This window comes from Aedes aegypti, chromosome 1, assembly GCF_002204515.2.
Source record: "Aedes aegypti strain LVP_AGWG chromosome 1, AaegL5.0 Primary Assembly, whole genome shotgun sequence".
Lineage (NCBI taxonomy): Eukaryota > Metazoa > Arthropoda > Insecta > Diptera > Culicidae > Aedes > Aedes aegypti.
The window spans coordinates 104,966,375-104,989,496 of NC_035107.1; the positions used below are offsets into that span (position 1 = coordinate 104,966,375).

The 23,122-nt window shown below is 36.9% G+C and overlaps 1 protein-coding gene across 1 annotated transcript; it reads left to right on the top strand.

The window, feature by feature from the left end:
* The first annotated feature begins 1,469 nt into the window (after positions 1-1,469).
* Positions 1,470-17,564, top strand: LOC5564392 (CDGSH iron-sulfur domain-containing protein 2 homolog). Its single transcript, XM_001648695.2, has 4 exons — positions 1,470-1,629; positions 1,704-1,821; positions 16,564-16,775; positions 16,848-17,564. The coding sequence occupies exons 2-4, from the start codon at positions 1,725-1,727 to the stop codon at positions 16,935-16,937; spliced, it is 399 nt and encodes a 132-aa protein (XP_001648745.1). The 5' UTR covers positions 1,470-1,629; positions 1,704-1,724; the 3' UTR covers positions 16,938-17,564.
* Positions 17,565-23,122: the final 5,558 nt, after the last annotated feature.

A 23,122-nucleotide genomic window follows, 5' to 3' on the forward strand; every position in this document is an offset into this window, starting at 1 on the left:
TGCAAAAATACTGGTATATGCTCTTAGCCAAAGCGGTAGAACTTGAAATTTTGATCAACTTTACCAAAAGAAGTTTTTCTGTAGCTCAAAATTTGACCAATCTAGAGCATTTTTTCCTAATCATCGCAGGGTGGTCCAACAAAAATAAGTTTTTTAACTCTAGTTTTTTTTAATATTATTTTCTCGTCAAAGTCGTCTATGAACGACTTTTAGAACTTAACAAAACGCAAATTTTCATGCAAAAAGATTGTTGATATCTATTTTAGTTCAAAAGTTATTAAAGTTTTTGTGATAAAAAATGTTTGACTTTCAAGACGTTTTATTAGAGTTACAAAAATAACACATTTGTAATTTTTTGATATAATATACAATTTTATTTTGTCTTTTGAACGCCGTCAAAAGATATTTTTTATGTTTGCCCCAATCAGAGAAATTCACAATCAAATTAGGCATGTTTTTGGAAGAAAAACAACAATAACTCCTAAACGGAAGGAGATAGCGAGTTTCTTCACTCACCAAATAACGCATTTTTTAAAGCTCTAAAAGTGTTTCATAGACTACTTTGATGAGAAACTTGAATTGAAAACTCTAGAGCCAGAAAACCAGTTTTGTTCGAACCACCCTATGTCACCGTAGGAAAAAAGCTCTAAATCGGTCAATTTAAGAGATACAAAAAAACTTTTTTAGCAAAGTAGCTTGAAATTGAATGGTCTACAACTTTGCTGAAGCATGTATAATATTATTTCTACAAATAAGAAAGTTAGCTTAATCATTTCTATGAAAATGTGGTCCACCCTAATTTTCAATAAAACCAAACAAAGGGCTCAACTAATACAAACAACTTTGTAGAAGACCGTTTTTGTCTAATGTTTCATTCTAAGCCTCAGAATGCATCTTTCCGCGTAAAACTGATTCCTGGACCATAGTGCATTGTTCATACGTTCATTTCATACTACAAGCAACACAGTGGGGAAAAATTGTTTCATTTTGATACAGTTTCAATATATATTTTCACAACCTTCAAGCTCGATTTACTCGAAATTTGTGAATTGTTAGATCGGCTGTTTTGAAAAGTTACGCGTGATTTGTCCTACCCATGGTTTCGAACGTGGATGCGCCTCTGATGTTCACTAAAAACCGTAACCGTTAAGGTCGAAACAATACCCCGGAACTGTCCTTTTATGGTTCACTAAACCACATCCATTACGGTTAGAGGAGGAAAATAGACCATTATTTGTGTGGTTGTATTAAGGAAAGTTATGCGAGAAATGCACTCTTTCTAGCAAGCTACAAAAACTGAATTTTTCAACACTGAGCAACCTAAATTGAACACTTTGCAATAGTTCAATTTACCACAGTATTATTTCCAGTGTAGTTTACCCAGAAAGAACTTGCCGATGAGGCACAACAAATGTCAGTATATTCCCTTTTCATTCCCTTTTACGCCAGACTTTTATTCGTCGATGACAGGACAGCTTTCTGCCGATCCTTTCCGTCATCCCCAACATCTAAAAGCATCACTCATTCGGTGTCTAATCGTTGTGTAGTGAAACAACAGAGCACCTGGTCCGACTTCTCGAAGACTTCCAGTCCTGCCTGCCTCCTCTCATTGCCTGGTATTAGAAAGTGGTGCGTTGATATCGTTTTTTGTGTGTTGCCTTCACCATTTTTGATGAATCATTCCCATATTTATCTCGTCGCAGGTATTGTATCTCACCTTCAAAATGCAGCTATTATCCGGACTAGTGAAAACCACCCTGCCTAACTACTTGGCCGGATTGCCGATCCCGGACAGCTTCGGTGGATGGTTCCGGCTGGGATGTAAGTACTCGCTCTTAGATCTTTGCTTCTTCTGAACTCCATTTTCTAATAACCCTTCCATTACAATGGTGGGGCAGTTGTAAAAGACCTTCACGATCTGGCACACGTTGATTCTCCATCTTCTGGAGATCCGTAGTAAAAGAGATAGGACACAACTCAAGCGTGAAACGGCCTCGGCGGAGAAAATGGAATTCACTTTTCGCACAATCATCGCTTCACTGCCCATTAGCTCGAGTTGCTCAAGCTTGATTCATATCTCGATTGGAGCTCAAATCGTGTAAGTCTCGTGGTGCGAAAACCAGAGAACAGATTAGCTACCTAGAAGAATGTTATGTAATATTTGTTTTTGGGGTCACTTTTTGTTGGTGGGGAGCCGTTTTGGTACGCTTGTTGTCGTAAAGCAGGAGATAGAGTTGGTCGGCCTGCAGAAGCTATCTCTATCGTATGATCAGCACTAAATCCGGCAAAGTGTGTGTATATCGTTTGCAAGCGGAGTGATTTAAGTCCATGTTTTGGCATAAAATTCACATTTTTTTAACGTATGTTGAACATTGTGATTTAAATTTCATAATGTCTAACTAGTACTACCCATTTCACTACATAGTTTTTCTGTGTTTTTTAATGTCTTCTTGATTCTTTAAGTTATTCCTCCTAAAAATCTTTTAGGAGTTTCTGCAAGGATTCCTCGACAAAATCCAATATACAACTTTTACATGAATTACTCCAAGTATTTGCTCAGAAATTTATTTTTTGTTTTACATCGTTTGGTGGGGCAATACCAATTCCAGTCAATCAAAAGCCGATGAATGGCTGAATACTGAATAATCGTCTATAGCCCATTTTACGAAACGGCAACACTGATGATATTGCTGTTACTTTCACACGTTACGACACCGCCTCCTGCCATATTTTCATTCATAAATTAAGCGATCATCTGTTCAAAAACGTCTCGTAAAATGGACTATGCGACCCAGTGGTCAGTGACTACTAGGGTGTCCTAAAATTTCACTATGTCGGGAAACTTAGGGTCTCAATCTTCAAATGATAGCTAAGGATGTTACAATCAAAGTTTTGTATGGGGGAAACTCAGATAAATTACTTCTTGGCTTATTGAAAGGTAGTTCTTTCACTCATTGATTGTCTCCAAAACCATGTCAATTATAGGAAATTTAAGGTATTCAATGTATTACTGCAGAGAAGTTGCTTTATGCTTATTAAGCTGCATTATTTTATGCTTTTTATTAACTGAAACATTGATATTAAGGCCAGAATTCACAGAGAGTGATATCGTAATCTTAATGCTACAACTAGATAACACGAAATTTGAATTTTTTTGACTTCGAATTGTTACAACATTATTCTCAATTAAATCTGAAAAATATCCACAGCTCGTAAGCGTGTGATTCAAAATACATAAGTTGAAAGTAAATGAGAAAACCTAATTTAACACTATATCAATTCTACTAGAATTTGTATCCTTTGACAGTTACGCGTATTTCGACCTCAATTGTCAGGCCGTCTTCAGTGTTGCGTTCTAGACTCGAATGGACTGGATACTGTTTTTATTCATAGTTTTAATGTAGACAAGTACTCTCAAATATAAGTATACGAAAAAATATTGCAATTCATACTTCAGTGAAAAACATCAAAATATTGGGTGTTGCAAGTCACCCCACCAGCGAGGTGACTTGCAAACCTTGCAACGCTTTTTTTTTGTTTCTGTTCGGGATGAACCACTGCGACCAGTTTTCTTTGATCTTTTGTGGTATACCCGTGTCCAGGGATTGAATCCTGAGAAAATTGAGAGAATCTCTCACGTATCGCTCTCTGTAACTATCATAACATGCTGCACGTTATGAGAGACTGTTTATCGTATACTTCTACAACTTTGATCAGATTGGGGGGATAGTAGTGCATGATAAAACCCCTCTAAACATACTCCAAGCCTGGAGGACACTATTGCTATTGGAAGTTCGTGGATTGTTTATCGTACCAGTAAAGAAAAACACCTATCCCCAACGGTAAACAAGCGAGAAAAATGGATTTTATCATCGTTCTCTCTTTGGGGCTCTCGCTTGCTGCTTCCATTTATCAGACTTGTTACACCTTGCGATACAATGATGATCGTGGACCGCAACAGATGGGATGTTTTTCTTTGCTTGTTTTGATCGTGCTTCATACTCAAATGAGAGCGAAACCTGCAATGCCTGCCCGTGTCCTTTGTTTAGTGCATGTCGTTCTACTCCATTACTGTTGAGAAATAATGAAGTAGTCGTTTTTTATACAAATATCATTCTTTACCATTTTGCATAGAGCCTCTTTAGAAAAAGATACCGCTATTTATACCTTTTGGAGAAAACAGTTTGTCACCATTAAACTCTCAAAAGCGCACCCCTTAATCAGGTTCGGCCACTAAGCTGGTTGAATGATACTGATTTTGACCATGCATCGGTACTCTAGCGTATCAAATTATTGCTTCTACTTATTAGGTTCAAAGTCGTTTTTGAAACTGTGAACAGGTTTCATCGCATGGGGCATTTAGATTCCTTGGAACAAAAAGCTTATTTTAGAAGTTAAGAGGTCTGCTACTCCACTGATTCGGAATCGTTTCCCTCCTAGATATCGAAAGATAAACTCTTGAACTTGGAAAGAAATTCTTATGCGTTGAAACCAACCTCAGGTGCTGATTGAGCCATTTTTCCACTTCGACCTCCTCATCATCTAGGACAAATAGGTGAGTCTTAGTGGCTTGTTACTCTCTTATACTCTTCCGACCGTAACTTATAAGTATTCACAAGAACAGATACAGCAAGAGTACAATTTGGTAGATCTTACCCCATAACGCACCTCGAAAAGGTGATCTACCAGCGTTACGGGTAATTGCAACGCTTAGGTGAGTTGAAAGAAAATCATTTTTGAAACATTTTGATCATTGTAATTTTCGCCTTTTCGTTATTCTTAGATGGTCCTGCATTAGATACGGTAGTCTGTTGGTCCTTATTACGTTTATTTTTCTTAGCTGACTCATTCATTGAGTTATTTTTTCCCCTGTTTTTGTACGCTTTGCAACTGCTGATGATGGATTCACTAGAATCTGTAGTTGTAAATCTTCAGTTGTCACAACACCACCCGGTTCAGTGAGGATTCGTTTTTTTACGAGCCGGTGCTACTTCCGGAGATTTTCCGAATCGAGCATCCATGGGAACGTTGACGAAAGCGTTGGACCAGGAATTTTCAGCTATAGTTTCTGTTTCTTTCCTGGCTTCCGGTAGTTTCCTGAGCACCTGTTGAGGATTCAAAGGATATATTCCGGTTGTACGGAATCCAGAACCCAAACTGCAGGGTGGCCACCCACCGAACCGGGAAAAGCGGGAAAAGACAGGAATTTGAATTATTCGGGAAAATAATTTTGAACAAACATCTTCAAACTCTAAATCTACCACCAAAGATAAATTGTAGAAAGTTGTTTTGGATGATGATATTGCTATGAGGCATCTATTATTTAAGACAAATAACTTTCAAACATTAATTACTCATTTTTTTTTATAGAGATAGTCTACTTTGCTACACCATTCTTCTTAGAAATGTTTTACTTTTCTCATTGGTTAGCAATGTTTGGAAATATTTGATGATTTTCTTTCTCAGGACTTGCATTTTTCTCTAACTTATTTGACTCGAAGTTTTGAATCAGATTTTTTTAGAATTCTTGTAGAAGGTTTAAGCACTCAAACATATAAATAATTTTTTTCCAGTTACTTAATAATCAGAGGCGTCCCGTGAGGAATTTGATTACCTGTGCACTGACTCGCCCAAACCGTTCATTTTGAATTATGAATACGAATTTTTCAATTGATTTTTTAAAAGGTATTTCAGCTTAAAATGTAATTTCTTATTATTGACACCTTAAAATGTAATATCCAATACTGTATGCAATCTTGAAGTGTCTGGAAGCTATTATATTTGTTGCTTATTGGACGTATTTTTGTTTGTTTTCTTCGTTTCAATCACTAGTTGTAAGTTTTAATAATTTAGGATGATTCCAATATACAATGTTTAGGGAAAAGGAAAATTCTCAAAATTTCGCTGATACCAAGGCGATGAAAGAAAAATTTTGCGTATTAATCGCGGTCCCATAGTTTGATAATATTTGACATAAAAATGTATATTTACAGTAAAAATGACCTTTATATGCATAAATTTCAATCATTTTTCGTATTTTGCGAACTGAGATAATAATTTTAATATCATATTATCAAATTTAAAGCAAGAAGAAAGAAGTTTAATTTGAAACTAAACGATTAGCACATTTTTTATATGAAACTCGGCTTACAAACAAAAAAAAAAAAACAATTCTTATGAGCAAAAATCTGAACTTTTCTGAGATTATCATATAAACCTTCAGAATTCAACTATTTACGCGTTATTTTCCAAGTTTCGCGATGAAGTATAAATTCCGTGGATTTCGTGGCTTTCGCGAAATTACGAATCTCCATTATTCCTAACGTTGTTATTCTATATAATAATTCTTATTATTTACAGCTTGTCAATTGTATCACGATATCTTAGCTTTTTGATGATGTCCAGCGCTGGTACATCTCTTTGTATACTTTTGTGGATACATCAAAGCTTTCAAGTGAAATGATGACTGACTGTTGAACGCTGAAACCCACTTTAAGCCCACCGCAATTTATCAGTTGTCGGTCTGTTGAGCAAGAAAAACTATATTCACACATAGTTTAAAAATCAATTCAAAGCCACATGAATTTTGTGTATTTAATAAGATAAAACATAATCAATTTGGCCAATATGTTTATAACATCTAGTATTGGTTCCAATCAATATTGCGCCTACTATCGCGCGACACCTGGAAGCTCCATGCAACATACATACACACAAAGCATGTATGGCGTTGACGCTTTCTCTTCCAACAGCAGACGTCGTGACGCCAGTTGCGCGCGCTTTCTCAATTCTTGCAAACCAATGCGAGCGTCATGGGCAATTTCTCTCTCGGGTGCACAAATTGTAGTGAACCAGATTTTACCTATACAACGCCACTGTTGCTCTAGAAATGTCAATACAAATGCACATTCCTGATGTGTCCATACACGCTGTTTTCGTGCACAAGAAAGAGTGCACGGCTGAAATGAACATTCTCTGCAATACGATGGAGACGCATGGCAGTTTGTCTTGTTTGCTTCGCTGTTTTCGCTTGCTGGTTGAGCAAGACCATTGGGGGGGAGAATCAAACGGTTTGTTCACTGAGGGCGATGGACCAGTTGAAGGTGAAGAAATCAAACATTTTCAAGCAACTACACATTATGAATGTTGGAAGTATTGAGAATTATAATATATATATATATATATATATATATATATATATATATATATATATATATATATATATATATATATATATATATATATATTTAATTTGTTAGTTTGAAATCTTTGACTGTGCAGTGCACCAAGTGCACCTTAGGACGAGACGCCACTGTTAATAATACATAAAAAAATCCGAATATTCTTGTAAACAATCTTCTTCTTGTAAGAGCTTCTAATGTGTCATTAGTTATCTAATTGACTAAGAAGTGAATAAGTAAGGTAAGACACGTGCTTCAACCTGTGTGGCGTTTTTCATCCTTACCTCAAACTTATTTGCTTTAGCGAACTCTTCATTTTTTATGAAGCAAAAATAATCGAAAGATGGAGAATTCAAACCACTTCAATTGGAGTAGTAACAGGTCCGTCCCACTCGGACTCAGATTGGGTACCACTTCTAGTACTGCATTTGGTCCCTCGGTAGTGCCAAAGGTACCCAAGTTTGACAGATCGCAGTACACTTTGAACGACATTCTAGATTACCTTATGAGCCATAAAATGTTGGGCCATTGCAAGGGACATGGGGGTCTTTAATTTGTCTTTGGTAGTAAGATGCACAAAATGGGGCATATTGTTGATAAATATGGGCATGGTAGATTTTAAAACAAACCTCTGTCGAAGTGAGTCAAAAGTGCCAAGGATTGAAACCGTCCTGTTAGCACAATTGAGGGGGTTAGAAGCAAAAAGGTGTAAGTGACAGAAAAATCTTCTACGTATTATATTGTTTTCCTTATTGGACGGAAAAAATCACCTAAAAATGCCGTTGACCCACTTAAAGACCATAGAATTTTTCACTTTTCACAAGCTGACGGAGAAAAACAGCCATGTTGATGCCATGATTATTACTACGCTTTTGTTGTTTAAATTACCATGCACATGTTAAAAATGATAGCATTGTTCATTAAAAATTAACAATCTTGTACACTGAAAGGAATTTTATTGTAGAAACTACTGAATCCATGATAAAATTAAGAGCTATATCAACGATTTTCAACCGACTACATTAATCTGTTAACTCTACCAAAACATAGTCAACATCACAGAGAATATTTTCTGTTTATTCAACCAGAGTTGTAGTATTTATGACTAGAAACATTGTAGATTTGACAAGTTTGGCATTGTACTTTTGACCACACCGGGCGGTATGAATAAAAAGCGTTGATTTTTACTACATGTAGCATCTACTCAAAAACAAAATCTACAAAGTTTACTACACTTTTGGTATGAATAAAAAACCTTTCGAACATGTAGGGAGACTTATGGCTTCGGCACCATTCGGCTATTATCGGCAACCAAATGCCAAATTCACAATATTATTCTATCAAAACACGTCAATGAAAACATTCAGATGATTCTTTGTTCTGTCCGCTTTCCACTGACGAGATTTCCTAGACTGAACAAACAATAACGCCAGAGATGTCATCAATTCAATTGAACACGCCTCAAAATGCGACTGATTTGGAGCTGCCGAAGAGATTCATCAGCAGTTCTTATGGAAAAGTTGCCAAACAGAATGAGGCTGCCGACAATAGTCACACTGACAAGAGATGTTTGTAGCGTTGTTAAAACGTTTCCAAAAGCATTTTGACAAGTCTGTCGGTGTGAATCGATAGAGGATTGAGCAACGCATAAATGTAAACAGACAAACAAGGAATTTATCTGCTGATGTCCGAGAATATTACAAAAGAAGCGCGGCATCGGCTTAGACTGCCGAGAATACGTAAGTTCCCCTAGTACCTACTACCCCATTAAACATTTGACAGTTCAACAGCCGACTAAATTGGTTGAAAAATCGGTCGATTGTTGCACCGACGCTTATGGAAGTTTAACACAGCGATCAACTGACTAATCGCTAGATTAAATCGGGTGACCGAGGAAATCTGATGTTTAGTAGGTCAACTTGCTTGGATTTTACTCAAAATACCGATTTATCCACCTATTTAGTAGGATTGCGTCGGCCCACCCAATTAAATCGGATGATATTCGGTTGATCCCTGTGTTAATCTTCCATTCCACTTTCTGGGTGTGAAGACTATGTGAAACTAAGATACTTTACATACTTTGTTTTTTCAAAATCGATCTAGACTAACATTTGGAAAGGGTCAAAGTTTTTTTTTACTTTTTTTATAAACCCGTATAACTCGAAAACGGTAAGACCTACAAAAAAGTGTTGTATGGGGGACTGTCGTGAAATTTCCTGACGTTTTAGAGAAAAATATAGAAGAAATAAAAAAACATTTTCTACACCGAAAAAACAATGATGCAAAACTTTAAAGTCGATTTAAAAAAAACGGCCATTTCAGATTTTGATCATCCTTAAGCAAAAAGTCGTCCATACATTGCAAATTGGGCATATTTTAGGGAAAAAAAAAGTTTTTCTAACAACGAATTTTTTTAAGTCCAAGTTTTTTTTATTTCGCTTTAAATAGTCTAGTATGCTCATATTTTGAAGTGATAAATGAGTTTTAATCACAAAATAGATTATATTTGTTTTATTGGGAGTAGTTAAAAGAAATAAAACGGAATTATACAGAGTTTTTTTTTTTAATTAAATACAATTGATCTCGCACCAAACCGCTTATGAGAAAATGAACTCCGTCTAACAATCCGATGGGTTTTTAATGATTGGAAAGATATCACAATAATATTTTATTTCTTATTTGGTCAAAGCCAATCTTAACAGGTGTCTGGAAAGGGTCAATATTATGCTTAAAAAAAAGTCGTGTTTTTTTTTGTTATTGCTTATATCCTAAAACGTAGTATCTGCACATGAATATTTACATTATTTTTGGGCTTTACTGAATATTTTTGGTTCATCCTCTGAATTGGTATACCGTTTGGCTGCAATTTGTGTATCACTAATAGGCATAAAACAATGATATTTTTGGGTACCAGGGACAGTTTTAACCTTATCAAACAATTCCATCAATTCCTCTGACATTTTAACATATTGTTCATTAGATATATAACAGAAATTTAATTTGGTGATACATGTATCAGTTTGTTTCACTGCCCAGTCGAGTGTGCAAGCAAGACTTGCTCTTTTTGCCATTCGCTTGAGAGTGCCACCAATAGCGTCACAGGGGCCTTTGCCGTCGTTTTTTCTTAGGCGGACTTCTGTGGAGCCTGATCACTAAGCGACATGACTCACAAATATGCATAGTTTCATCAAGCTGATAACTATATCCCTTAGCACGTATGTGTTCGATCATTGTTGGTGACAAGTTTCGCAACTGGCTACGCCTGCACTTAGGATTGTTTATACCGGCGCAACATCTCGAAATTTTAATGCGCGATAAATCTTGTTGATCCATCTTTAACTTCTTTTCACAAATGACTTAGATAAAATGAAAAGAGTTTTATTGACATCAAGCTTAAATAGTTATATGCATAGGTAGAACGACAATTATAAGTTAAATACCTATCTTTCTATACACTCACGCGGTGATTGTTGAGTAACTCAGGTCGTTAACGGACGTTTTAGGTAGATAACAATACAAACATTATTTCTTATTCATCTGGCAGGTACGTTTAGTAGTATTTTCTAGAAGAAAATTTAATGGGGTATGGATCAGGTTGTTCCTTTTCAATGTTTGCAATCTTTCGAACCATAAAAATCCGTCGGATTGTTAGACGGAGTTGATTTTCTCATAGGCAGAGGCGAAATCCATAGATTGCCTTCATTTAAAAAACATAATCACTGCATAATTCCGTTTTTTAACTATTCTCAATAAAAAAATACAATTTATTTCTGATTCAAACTCATTTATCACTTGAAAACACGATCATATTTGACGGCTTAGAACAAAATCTTTGAAAAAAAAATTGAAAAATGGACTTGAAAAATTCGTTGTTAGAAAAACTTTTTTCCCTTAGATATGCCCAATTTGCAATGTATGGAGGACTTTTAGTAAATTTAATTACGAAGATTTTTGCTTAAGGATGATCAAAATCTGAAATGGCCATTTTTTTAAATCGACCCTTAAGTTTTGAATCATTGTTTTTTCAGTGTAGAAAATGTGTTTTTATTTTTTCAACATTTTTTTTTCTAAAACGTCAGGAAATTTCACGACAGCCCCCCATACAACACTTTTTTGTAGGTCTTACCGTTTTCGAGTTATACGGGTTTATAAAAAAAAGTAAAAAAAAACTTTGGGACTTAAAAAAATCGATGTTAGAAAAACTTTTTTCCCTAAAATATGCCCAATTTTCAATGTATGGACGACTTTTAGTAAATTTAATTACGAAACTTTTTGCTTAAGGATGATCAAAATCTGAAATGGCCGTTTTTTTTAAATCGACTTTAAAGTTTTGAATATTTTTTTTTTTCAGTGTAGAAAATGTGTTTTTATTTTTTCAATATTTTTCTCTAAAACGTCAGGAAATTTCACGACAGTCCCCCATACAACACTTTTTTGTAGGTCTTACCGTTTTCGAGTTATACGGGTTTATAAAAAAAGTAAAAAAAAACTTTGACCCTTTCCAAATGTTAGTCTAGATCGATTTTGAAAAAACAAAGTATGTAAAGTATCTTAGTTTCACATAGTCTTCACACCCAGAAAGTTTCATTGAATTCTGAAGGGGTGCTGCCAATCGCGTGTCGAGTTGGCGTGAAATCCGTCATAAGCGTTGGTGCAACAATCGACCGATTTTTGTGTAAATTTGCGATAACCATTTACTTTATGTGCATGTGAATTTTATAATGATTTGACAACAAGGATTTTTCTGAGAATTTTGGAATTTCAGCTAGAAATCTGTATCCTATGAAGGAATCTTGAGATTACAGCAATTGTGACATTATAAAGTTCCTAACATTTTCAAGATTCCAGTACTGAGAATTTGATGAAATAGCGGTAGAATTTTGAGCTTCCTCTGTGAATTAAAAATAAAACTACAGTTGAACTCCGATGATGGATATGGGATTCTTAGTATTTCTGTGATATTCTCGTTACTTCGGTAGGTTTCCTGGTAGTATCCTTGGAATTCTTAAAAAATAAAAATAAATTCTCACAATAGTGGTTGAATTCAGGATTTTCTTTTACATTTTTACATTAGGACGCTCAAAGGTTTATACTATAATTGAAGGACTTAACGTCAGAAAGAATACCAGATCTCTCAAATAAATTCAATTGTGCTTATTCTGCGCGGCGTGTGAGTTGAGACGCTTTCACCGCGAGTGACGTGAGACGACTAATGTTAATCAAATGGGAGTGAGTCGACAATTGTCACCTCATTCGACTCGTGTCACATCACACGCCGCGCAGAATAAGCACAAATATTCCTTAGTGGAATCTCAAAATTATTTTCTAAATATCAAAATTTCTACGGAAATCTCAAAATACCTTTCGAAATATCAAAGCTGACATCGTTTTCCCATGATATTTACTCAAATTTTAAATATTCCATTCATTTCAACAATCGCAAAGCATGAGTAGCAACCTCTGAGGCTAACTACCAGTAGCTTTGTAGTAAATGCTACCTTTATTCATAGCAACGCGTTGTTTGTAGTATGATCGAAAGGTGTAGACAGAAAAATGACACAAACATGTTCCACTCGTGTTCCACATATAGCGTTTACTACCGATAATGTAGTAAACTACTATATGCGTCAATGCCATATGAATTATAACGCGGCTTTAAGCACAAAAAAAATGCCAAAATGTGATACCACCACTACAGGTTACGCCTTTGGTTTCCATCATATGGGCTTATGGATTATGCCCTCCCATCGCGGCAAGGTCGCATAACCAAGGGGAGGGAAGAATCATGAAGTGGTTGTATTTTCTCCAACATTAATTTCAGTGTATGGTGACGTTCGATTTTGGCACGGTTCGATTTGCCCGCATAAATTGGAACCATACCGGAACTTTTACCCGAACTATCCACAACCATTCATAACAATATGTAAACAGTACCACATAATATCCGAAGTAACAATAAACGAACACTACCGCAAACGATTTTAACAGTCCTTTTCCTGTTGCACCTACACTCAGAAACACGAGTAGTCACAGAATAACTAAATTTTAGTAATGTATTACTATTTTCTATCTGCCTCTCTTTCATTCTGCAGGGAATTTTGTTCCTATTTGTCAATTCTCCTGGGTTGAAGCATCGCTAAGCTTCAACCCAGGTGAAATGACATTTAGTGTAGAAATTCACAGCAGAATGAAAGAGAGGCAGATAGAAAATAGTCATTAATGCATAAACTTTAGTAATTCTGTGATTATTTTTATTTCTGAGTGTACTTACCTAGGCGGCGAATGGCACGCACAAAACTAGCAGCAACCGGAGATGTAACATTTTGTAGCCATCGCACCAAGTCAATGCTAAATCAAATCCATAAACAACAACAACTAAACGAACAGACGTCGCAATCTAAATGAAACTGAGTTGAGATGAAAAACGTTTGTGATGATTGTTTTGTTAACCCGTATAGGCCTGAATGAAAGCAAAAATTCTAAAACCCTCACCGCTCAGCGAATTCTTAAGGCCGCACGGGACGTCATCATAATTACCCTATCCATTTCAAGAAGCAAATCCCAAGAACCACTCCATATATCGATGCGAAAATGTATCACTATGGTTCTATATATGTAGTGCACAACCCGATAAATTTTCAGCTTCATCGGTTCATTAAAACTTGAGATTTGCTTCCACAAAGTTTTGATGATGATTGTTAGAGTGAGACGAAAGATAGGGAAAATAACACGGTCTCCCGTGTCCCCTTAAGGACATATCCCCTTGAGTACCAAAATGGTCTCTAATGAGCCTCTGTTCGTGCCATAAATTCTTTTGTTCTTTTGACTTTTACTGTGCGCCGTGTGTTGGTGCTGTCTCGCTCTCTCTCACGGGAAACTTAAAAACAGGGCGCACAGTAAAAGTCAAACGTTTTATAGCATGCATAGGCTCATATAACACCTTACTTCCCCCTTCGCTTTCCGCTCCCTCCTCCCACGCTTCTCCCAGTGTTTTGGAGAGCGATCACAAAAAATGATTATGTCAAGCGTGTGCTAGAATAAGGGCGTAAGTCGCAAGATCGATTTCTCTTCATCGATCCTCTTTTCTGTGAATAAAGGCGACAAGACGCAAGTTTATTAGTATTTGTTCACCTCAGGATGCAAGATTGCATCGCTGCCTAGCGTCCTCAAGTGAAAAATTGCTAACAAACCCGCATCTTGTCACCTTTATTCACGGAAGAGAGGATCGATGAAGAGAAATCGATCATGCGACTTACGCCCTTATTCTAGCACACGCTTGATGTGAAGTTACTAACCTTATTGTAGAGCGGTGGTTTCTTAACTGAAGGTATTCCATGATGTGTTCTTCACAAATCACCAGTTTTTGAATGCAAACACGTAGTTGTTGCTGTGATTTGTGTTGTAAAATACCACGCACTACCGAATCACTTCTTCTTCAGGCACCGATATATTGTTTGCTGGCTTTTTGGTGGCTGTTCTTAAACTCACTTTTAATGGTATTTCTACTCACCGTAGCAATTCAAAAATCTGATGCAATACGTAAAACACTTCAATTTTTCTCGCACTGTGCTCCTGGGAACAATAAATCACTTAAATTAATCGATTTGTGCTCGGAAAACCACACCGGAACGCGAATTCACTGAGCCAACATTGTTTATGAATCGGATGCGTAGCTCTCACTGATTGGAAGTGATGTCAGTTTTTATGTTTGGCATTTAAATTGTTTGGATATTCATACAGTTGCCACAACTACATATTTTACAATTTCATAACACTCAAAAGGTGTACATTGTCACAAGTGTTACAAAATATTATTATGCGTGAGAAAAACAATGTACGACGTTATTTAACATCAAAATTGAATATTAGATATTATACAGTACAACTGACAGTAGAATTCAAATGCATACTGATGGCAACTTTGTCCGTCCGTGAGAAGCAAGAGAAGAGAGGAGAAAACTGCCAAAAATAGTAAACAACACACGCATGGTGTGAAAAATGCTTATAATTTTGGTCAAAAAACATGTTTTCACTACCAAATTAAATAAATTGTGATTTTGAGTTTTTATAAAGTTGTTGATGAATTCATATCGACAATAATATCTTTATATGAAACGTGTGCAAGTAATACTGCCTTCATAATTCTGTGGGTGGAGGTATACATGGAACATGATGATTTATTTTTGGCCGACGCACATAACATTGTGCTCCACCTTGTTGGGTGGCTCGAGAGGGTGCTTTAGCGGGTGGCTTGAGTGTGTGGCAACATTATGTTTACGTGCTCAATGAACTTTCACCTTAATGGATTCAAATGATTTTTTGTCAGTAGACTGGCACACATATCTTGTTTCTAGAAAAGGGTTCATTCAAATATTACGTAACGTGAAATTTGTCAATTTTAGACCCCCTCCCACCCCCACGTAACAGCTTTTGTATGGAAATTTTTTAATTTTTGTTTGGACCGTAACACTATGTAAGACCCCCTCTCTCCCCCTGTTGCGTTACGTAATATTTGAACGGTCCCAAAGGACAGAAGAACGCGGAAATATTCCTGTAGTCGGAGTTACTCTGGTGGATCACTGGGTCAGGTCGAATGAGAAGGGTACTGTGCGTTTGTGCCCCTGGAGGTAGGCAAACTTCAAGTCACAGATTGTTTCCGGAATTGGTTATAATGTGGCCACTGTATGACGGAATTTTGAGAAAATTGCATCAGTGTAAACCTTTTGAGAAACGATTGAATTGGATAACTGTGAATATTGCGTTTGATTTATCCTACAAATGACCATTTTCGGGTTCCGGTACGGCTCAAACTTACGATAAAGTGGCCAATTTGTATCTGAACATCTGTGCCAAGCTTATGGGAATGCATTTTAGTGCACAATTATGTTTGATTTCTACTTTTCGAGAATTGAAACAAATTAGTATCCAACAAATCTATAGCCGGTTCTTCCAGGCATTACGTCCGAATGGCCACATCCGGTATATTTTAAACGGTGCAAAACTCTTCATTTATAATGTTGAATGTCAGATCTCAATGATTTATGCAAATTAAAATGCTTGTCATTGCAAATAAATAAAGGTAACTGCATGTCCCAAAAAATAGCTCTTTTTTACCCGACTTGACCCAGTGACCCTCCGCAATAACTCCGGCCACAGAAATATTTCCGAGTTCCTCTGGCCACTTCTAGAAACTAGACATGTGGGCTAGTGAACTGACAAAAATCATTTGAATCCGTTAAGAATTCTCTGAGCGGTGGTTTCAGTATTTTTGCTTTCACTCAGGCCTATACGGGTTAAAACATGATTAGCATAATAAGAATCAATAGCTATTCACTTCTTCGCTCATGACTTATAACTTCTTGATTTTCTTCTTTCTTTCCAGTCACGGACTGGCTCTCGCTGATCCCGCCAACTGCCGCCGTCGGAGGCCTGGTCTATGTGTCCTATCTGGCGTTCTGCCCGGAGGCCCGGCCCAAGCCCAGCACCAAGGTGAACCGTAGCATACGCATGGCCGAGGCCAAGGTTGTGGACATGATCGACATCGAGGACATCGCCGAGAAGGCCGCGTTCTGCCGCTGCTGGAAGTCCAAGAATGTGAGTGATTTTTAAGCAAAACTATCGAGAATACAACATCTAATCTAAATCAACAATTTAAATTTCTTACAGTGGCCTTACTGTGACGGATCGCACGGTCCTCACAACAAGGAATGCCAGGATAACCTCGGACCGGTGGTCGTTCAGCGTAAAAAGAACTAAAGCGCGTAATCCAAAGCAAAGCAGTGGGACACTCGAAAGTTCCGATGGATTCCAATTGTGTAATTGAATAGTGCTTTTAACATGCATCTAAAAATCAATACGAAAATAGAAAATTACGTGCATTATACCGTTAGCGCTAGGATATGCATAGAATCTTAATAGGAAACCCAATTCAAAAAAAAAAAAACGAGAGAGAAAAGAAGAGACGGCATTCATACATCACATCATTCTGTTTATCGAATTCTTCATTTTTTTAATTGTCATACATGGTAACTAAAAACTACTTACTTCAATGCAACAACAACAAAAAACGGTGATGGCAGATAATAACGTCATTAAGTTCATTTTTCACTTAATGTTCGAACTTTTATTCTTGATATTTTTGTCTAACATCAAACCTTATGGAAGAGACGTGACTCAACCAAAAACATACAGCATGTTTCCTTAATTAGTACGTACTAACTTTTTCAATCGACGGTTGACATAATAGAAGAGATACCTTTTACAGGGCAGATGGTGCTAGATGAACCGTTAAAACTGCCGAATGTTCTAAACATTGTACCGTTTTTTTCTTTCCAATTCCAAATTGATATCGTGGATAATAAATTGAGCAAGTTGAGTTATGAACAGGTATTGTATTCTACTGATTGATAGAGAAATCTCACACTCATTGCTAATCGAGTTCTTCAGGTAATCAAGGCAAGAGTCTTTGTATATACATGGTCATTATTTTAATGCAAGTCTCTAAAATGTCTCAATTTTTTTTATGGAAGTTCTCTAAAGTCTCTATTTCAATCCAAACCGTCTCCGCTGGCCTAAAATCGGAGATTCAAGTACAACATCTACTACAGCGGCGGCGACAGAGCGGAACGTGGAGTTGGCTTCATAGTTATAGATTTCACACCTGTTAATACTACATATTTTATTCCAGTATTTTCTCAGATCATTTCTATACACATTTTTCAGAGATTCCATTAGTATCTCCTGTAGGATACTCTCCTGCGAATGTTTTCTTTAACTCTCCTAGTATTTTTTATCGAAAACTATCTACCAGAGATCTTAAAAGGAGTTCACTTTATTTTATAAATTATATAAATTTCATTAGAGGTAACTTAAGGTGAAACATCTCGAAATCCAAAGATGGCCGTCACAATGGCCGACTTGTGACCCTACTCGCGTTTTCAAAGGCACAAAACTGGAGAAATAATAGGTCAACTTTCCTGATCTTCTTATTTTAAGCTTTCTACTAGTGCATAAAGCCAAAATAAAAAGCGCACTGTTGTCGGATGCTTTCTTCGCGAGATTTGTGCCTTTGAAGTGTTTCACCTTAAGGTTTGTTTGAATGGAATCTTGACGTTTCTAAGAGACGCCCCCGAAGAAGGTGGAAAAATCATCAAAGGCTTCCTCTGGAAATTTCGTGAAGGAGTATAAGGAAAAAGATTAGTGTTATTCTTGAGAAAATTCCTGGTTGAATTTTGATTTTGAACGACAATTTTATAAAAAATCCCTGGAGGCATCTCTGGAAAAAATATCTGGTTGAATCTTGAAGATGTTCTAAACGCGAATCTTCGAGAAAGTTCTGGATAACTTTTTGAAGGACTTAGCACTTTCTTAATTTTGTTTTAAAGAAATTTGAAAGAGTTTCTAATGGTTATCCTTAAAAAAATCGGATTTGTGCAGATAATAAAAAAAGAAATTCTTGGAAGTATTTGCTCAGAAGTTTGTGAAAATCATTCAATGAACTCCTGAAGACCGTAACTTATGAGTATTTACAAGAATAGCTACAGCAAGAGTACAATATGGTAGGTCTTACCGTGTGATGCACATCGAAAAGGAGATCTATCTGCGTTACGATAATCCTCCAGGTTGTCTTTGGTACGACGATTTCTTCAAGTATAATTTGAGATATTTCTCCAGAATCTCCTCAGGTAGGCTTCTTAAGATTCCTCTAGAAATTATATTTCCTCCAGGGATCGCTCCGAATATTATCCCGGAGATTCCACCAGAAATTCCCCTAGGGATATTACAAAAAAACATAACTTAATGAATTCCTATAGGGATTCCTCGAGAGTTTCCTTTAGGAATTCTCCCAGGGAGACCTCCAGGGAAGTCGGTACATAAATTTTTCATATTATTTTTTCAGGTAATCTTCCAGAGATTACCCTTGAAATTTATCCAGAGGTTCGTTCTGGGCCTTCAAAAAATCAACCGGAGATTTCTCCAAGCATTTCTCTAGAAATTCCTACAATGATTGGCTCATGAATTTCTCCAAGGATTTCATCAAAATGCAAAATAATTTTTCTTTGATTTCCTCCGCGATTTTTTAAGTTTCTTTAGGAACTCCTTTTGGCCCAGATAGCCGTAGCGGTAAACGCGCAGCTATTCAGCAAGACCAAGCTCTGGTCGAGGATCTTTTCGGGTTGGAAATTTTCTCGACTTCCCAGGGCATAAAGTATCATCGTACATGCCACACGATATACGCATACAAAAATGGTCATTGGCATAGTAAGCTCTCAGTTAATAACTGTGGAAGTGCTCATAACACTAAGCTGAGATGCAGGCTCTGTCCCAGTGGGGACGTAATGCCAGAAAGAAGAAGAAGAAACTTGGGCTTATTCTGCGCGGCGTGTGAGGTGAGACGAGTCGAATGAGGTGACAATTGTCGACTCGCTCCCATTTGATCAACATTAGTCGTCTCATGTCACTCGCGGTGAGAGCGACTCGTCTCGACTCACACGCCGCGCAGAATAAGCACAACTCCTTTCCTGAAGAAGTTTATTGAGAAATCCCTTGGAAAAGTTCCTGAAGGGATTCCTAGAGCAATCCCTGGAGGAAACTCTAGAAAAACATCTGGAGTAATCCTTAGATAAATCCCCGGTTAAAGTCCTGAAAGAATCCCTGAAGAAATTATTGTGAGAGCCTATGGAAAAAATCCCGTGGAAATCTCTGGAGGAATTCCTGAAAAATCCCTTGAAAATCTGATATGATTTTCGGCTACGCAGTCTTTATTTTTTCAACGGCTTTCTTTTAATAAAGATTGCGTAGACAAAAAGCATATTTCATTCAATAATACTGTCGATTCTCTACCAGCTCATCACTGGAACAATTTATAGAGGAAACCACGTAGATTTTGCTGGAGCAATCCTTTGATAAATTCCTGAAGAAAAAGCTGAAGAAATCTCTGCAGGAATCGCTGTAGAGATTTCTCAAGAGAAATCCCTGGAGGAGTCTCTGGAGAAAATCCTGTAGGAAACTCTGAAGGATTATCTATATTAATTACTAAAGGACTCCTGGAGGCCTATCTGGAAGAATCCTTGGAGGTACCCCAGGAAGAATCAGTGTAAAGAAATTTCTGGAAAACCCCGGTAGATTTTTCTGAAGAAATTCATGGAATCATCTTTGGAAAAATCCCAAGAGAAATCTCTGGAGGAATTTTAATAGAGATTTTATAATGTAATCCCTGATGCAATTCTTAGGATAGTTTATGAACTCTTGGAAGAATCTCCGAAGGGTTTTTCTTTTCAATTTTTAGTCATGTACTGATTTTCCTCGTGATAACTCTGGGAGAGTTACTGGAAGAAATTCTTGAGGAATTTTTGAGTTGTAGAACACCTGACAGAATTCTTGGTAGAATCCCTGGAGCGATCAGTTAACGATTACCGGAAGAAATCTCCGGAAAAATTCCTGGACGAATCTTAAGAGGACTACTTAGGGATATCTTTGTATGTATCCGTTGATAAATTGTCGGTAGAAATTCTGGAGAAATCACAAGAGAGGTAGGGAAAGTGTACTAGTTATGGCTATAGTGGTTCCCTTTTAGGCCATATGAAGATTACTTGGATGATTTTAAAGAATACTCACTGAAGGAATAACAGAAGAAATCTCATAAATAATCCATGGAGAAATCTCTGGAGAAATTCCGTAGCTTTCCTGGAAGAATTCCTGAAACAGATCTCTGGAGAAATTTCTAGAAGAATCCCAGTGAAAATTTTTTTTGCGCAAACTCTAAAGTAGATAGTTTTTTTTTGCAGATATAGTGCCGTGAATCGCAAGTTAGTCCCATATGTAAAAAGTAGGCATTGAGAAAATGGGCTGTGAAGTTTCCAAATTCGTTTTCCATACGAATATTCAAAAAATTCCAGAGGATTGGAACATGTTCAAATCATAATCAAACTTTTACAATTTGCGTTTTACTACAATATCTTTCCGAGAAAAACATAAAGATGATCAAAACACGGATCATTTTTACGTTACAGGGTGCGAAAATCCGTAGTGGGACTGATATGCGATTACTTTTCAGTATGGGACAATTTGACCTGCTGTTTTTCCTCAATTTTTACGAATAAATCATACTATCTTATTAGTGCAGCTGAAAGAGCATTGGAAGATATGTTGAAAACTGAGCTCAACTCAATTTTGACGAAAATGCAGATGGGGCTGACTTGCGAATCACAGCAGTATACTTGAACTAATCCCTGGAAGAATTGCTAAGGTATTCCTGAAACCCTATCAGAACCGACCTAAAATGTATCATGACAAACAAAGTTCACTGGGGAATTTTTCGGCTTCGCAGTCACCAAAGCAATCAAACGATTATTATTTTTCTTGCTTCCAACGTTTCGGTGTTTATTACACCTTCTTCAGGGAATTCTACAAAAACGAGACATTTATGTGAATCTAATTAATTGAATACAATTTGCTCTGCCCATACTCGCAATACAGTCCCATCATGAAAATCATCGTGTCGAGAAAAAAGCATTTAAACATGATTGCCCTTTTCGTCTTTTGTCGCTTCTTGTAGAAGTTGAAATTAGTGACATTGTTGGACATGTTTTCAATGCAATAGAAAACAATAGTTAACAACTAAAATAAATTGAATTATTGGTTTTTAATAGCCAAATAAGGAAATTAAATCAAATGGGACTCGTTATCCGAGTATTTCTTTGGTCAAATGCAAAAATACCCGCATACCAGTCCCATTACATGGGGCTCGCTTACTTTGTTATCGCGCACCTTGACACATTGATGTTCACAAACGATTCCAAGTCACTTTTTCTTCTAAAGCTGTATAGTAAATGCACTGGTATATTTTAGATATAAAAATGTACCTTAATGTTATTAAACTGTACGGAGGTGGTGTCAGTGATATTCACCATGGTACTGATTAAATGAAGATTTTATTCAACCGTTGTGGTCGCACTAAACGGACTGTTTGCTGAATCCAATCACTGTACGTGTGTGTTGAATTTGCATGTCAAGGTAGCACTAGCAAGAAAACTAGCAAATTTTTGTCAGCTTAATGATGATGAAGGAATTCCTGGACAATATTGCCGTGTGTAGATTAGATGAGCAAAATAAGGTGCTGTAGTGTAAACAATCCGTTTGATCATGGAAATGCTACCGACAATTCAAAATTCTGCGACGTCCGAAAAAGCTGTCACTACATACCGTTAGATGGTGATCCTGCCAGCGAGTAAGTTGATTATGGATCAGAGGGCGGTAGCATTGACTCAGAGAAAATTTATATATTTAATTCATTTTGCTATAGTTGATGCTGGCAAGAACAAAATCTACCCCTTCAGTGAAGATGGCATTAAAATACATAAGAATAAATAATGTTGTTACATATAAATCATTTCTATCACCGTTATTGTACTTTTTCTACTTTTGTAGGAATGAAAATCATAATGCGAAAGACTAGATTAGACTAGATCCTGACGGGAGTAGATTTGTTTCAATATTATTGTAATAAAATAATGGAACTGTTATGCGGGTACTTTCAATATGGGACGCACCTGGTTTGGTATTTTTTTTCGCATTTCATCCATACAAAAATAAAATTTTTTGTCCAAATTGACTTTTGTGTCTACGACCTTCAGGTATTTTCAAAACACCGTCGGCTGGTTAAGCCGTAATAGACATGACAACCCTAGTTGAGTAAATTTGAGCGGCGATCTCTCTATTGCAAAAGGGGTCGATATGACGAGATACGACCACGTCGAAAGCCGGACCCATACTAACCATCTCATTGAGCCAATGTTGGCTTATGAGTAGTGTGGCACAAACAAGGCAACAGTGCGACGCTAAAAATAAAATCTCTCACTGTTGTTCGTAGGCACGCTTAGGAGAGTCGAATTGGGCATCTCAGAGAGCCGAAGGAGGTGTAGGGTTGTGAAGGAGAAAAT

Coding starts and splice junctions, on each gene's coding strand:
- LOC5564392 (XM_001648695.2), top strand. CDS start 1,725: ATGCAGCTATTATCCGGACTAGTGAAAACCACCCTGCCTAACTACTTG. Junction 1,822..16,563: donor TGGATGGTTCCGGCTGGGAT/GTAAGTACTCGC, acceptor CTTTCTTTCCAG/TCACGGACTGGCTCTCGCTG. Junction 16,776..16,847: donor GCTGCTGGAAGTCCAAGAAT/GTGAGTGATTTT, acceptor AATTTCTTACAG/TGGCCTTACTGTGACGGATC.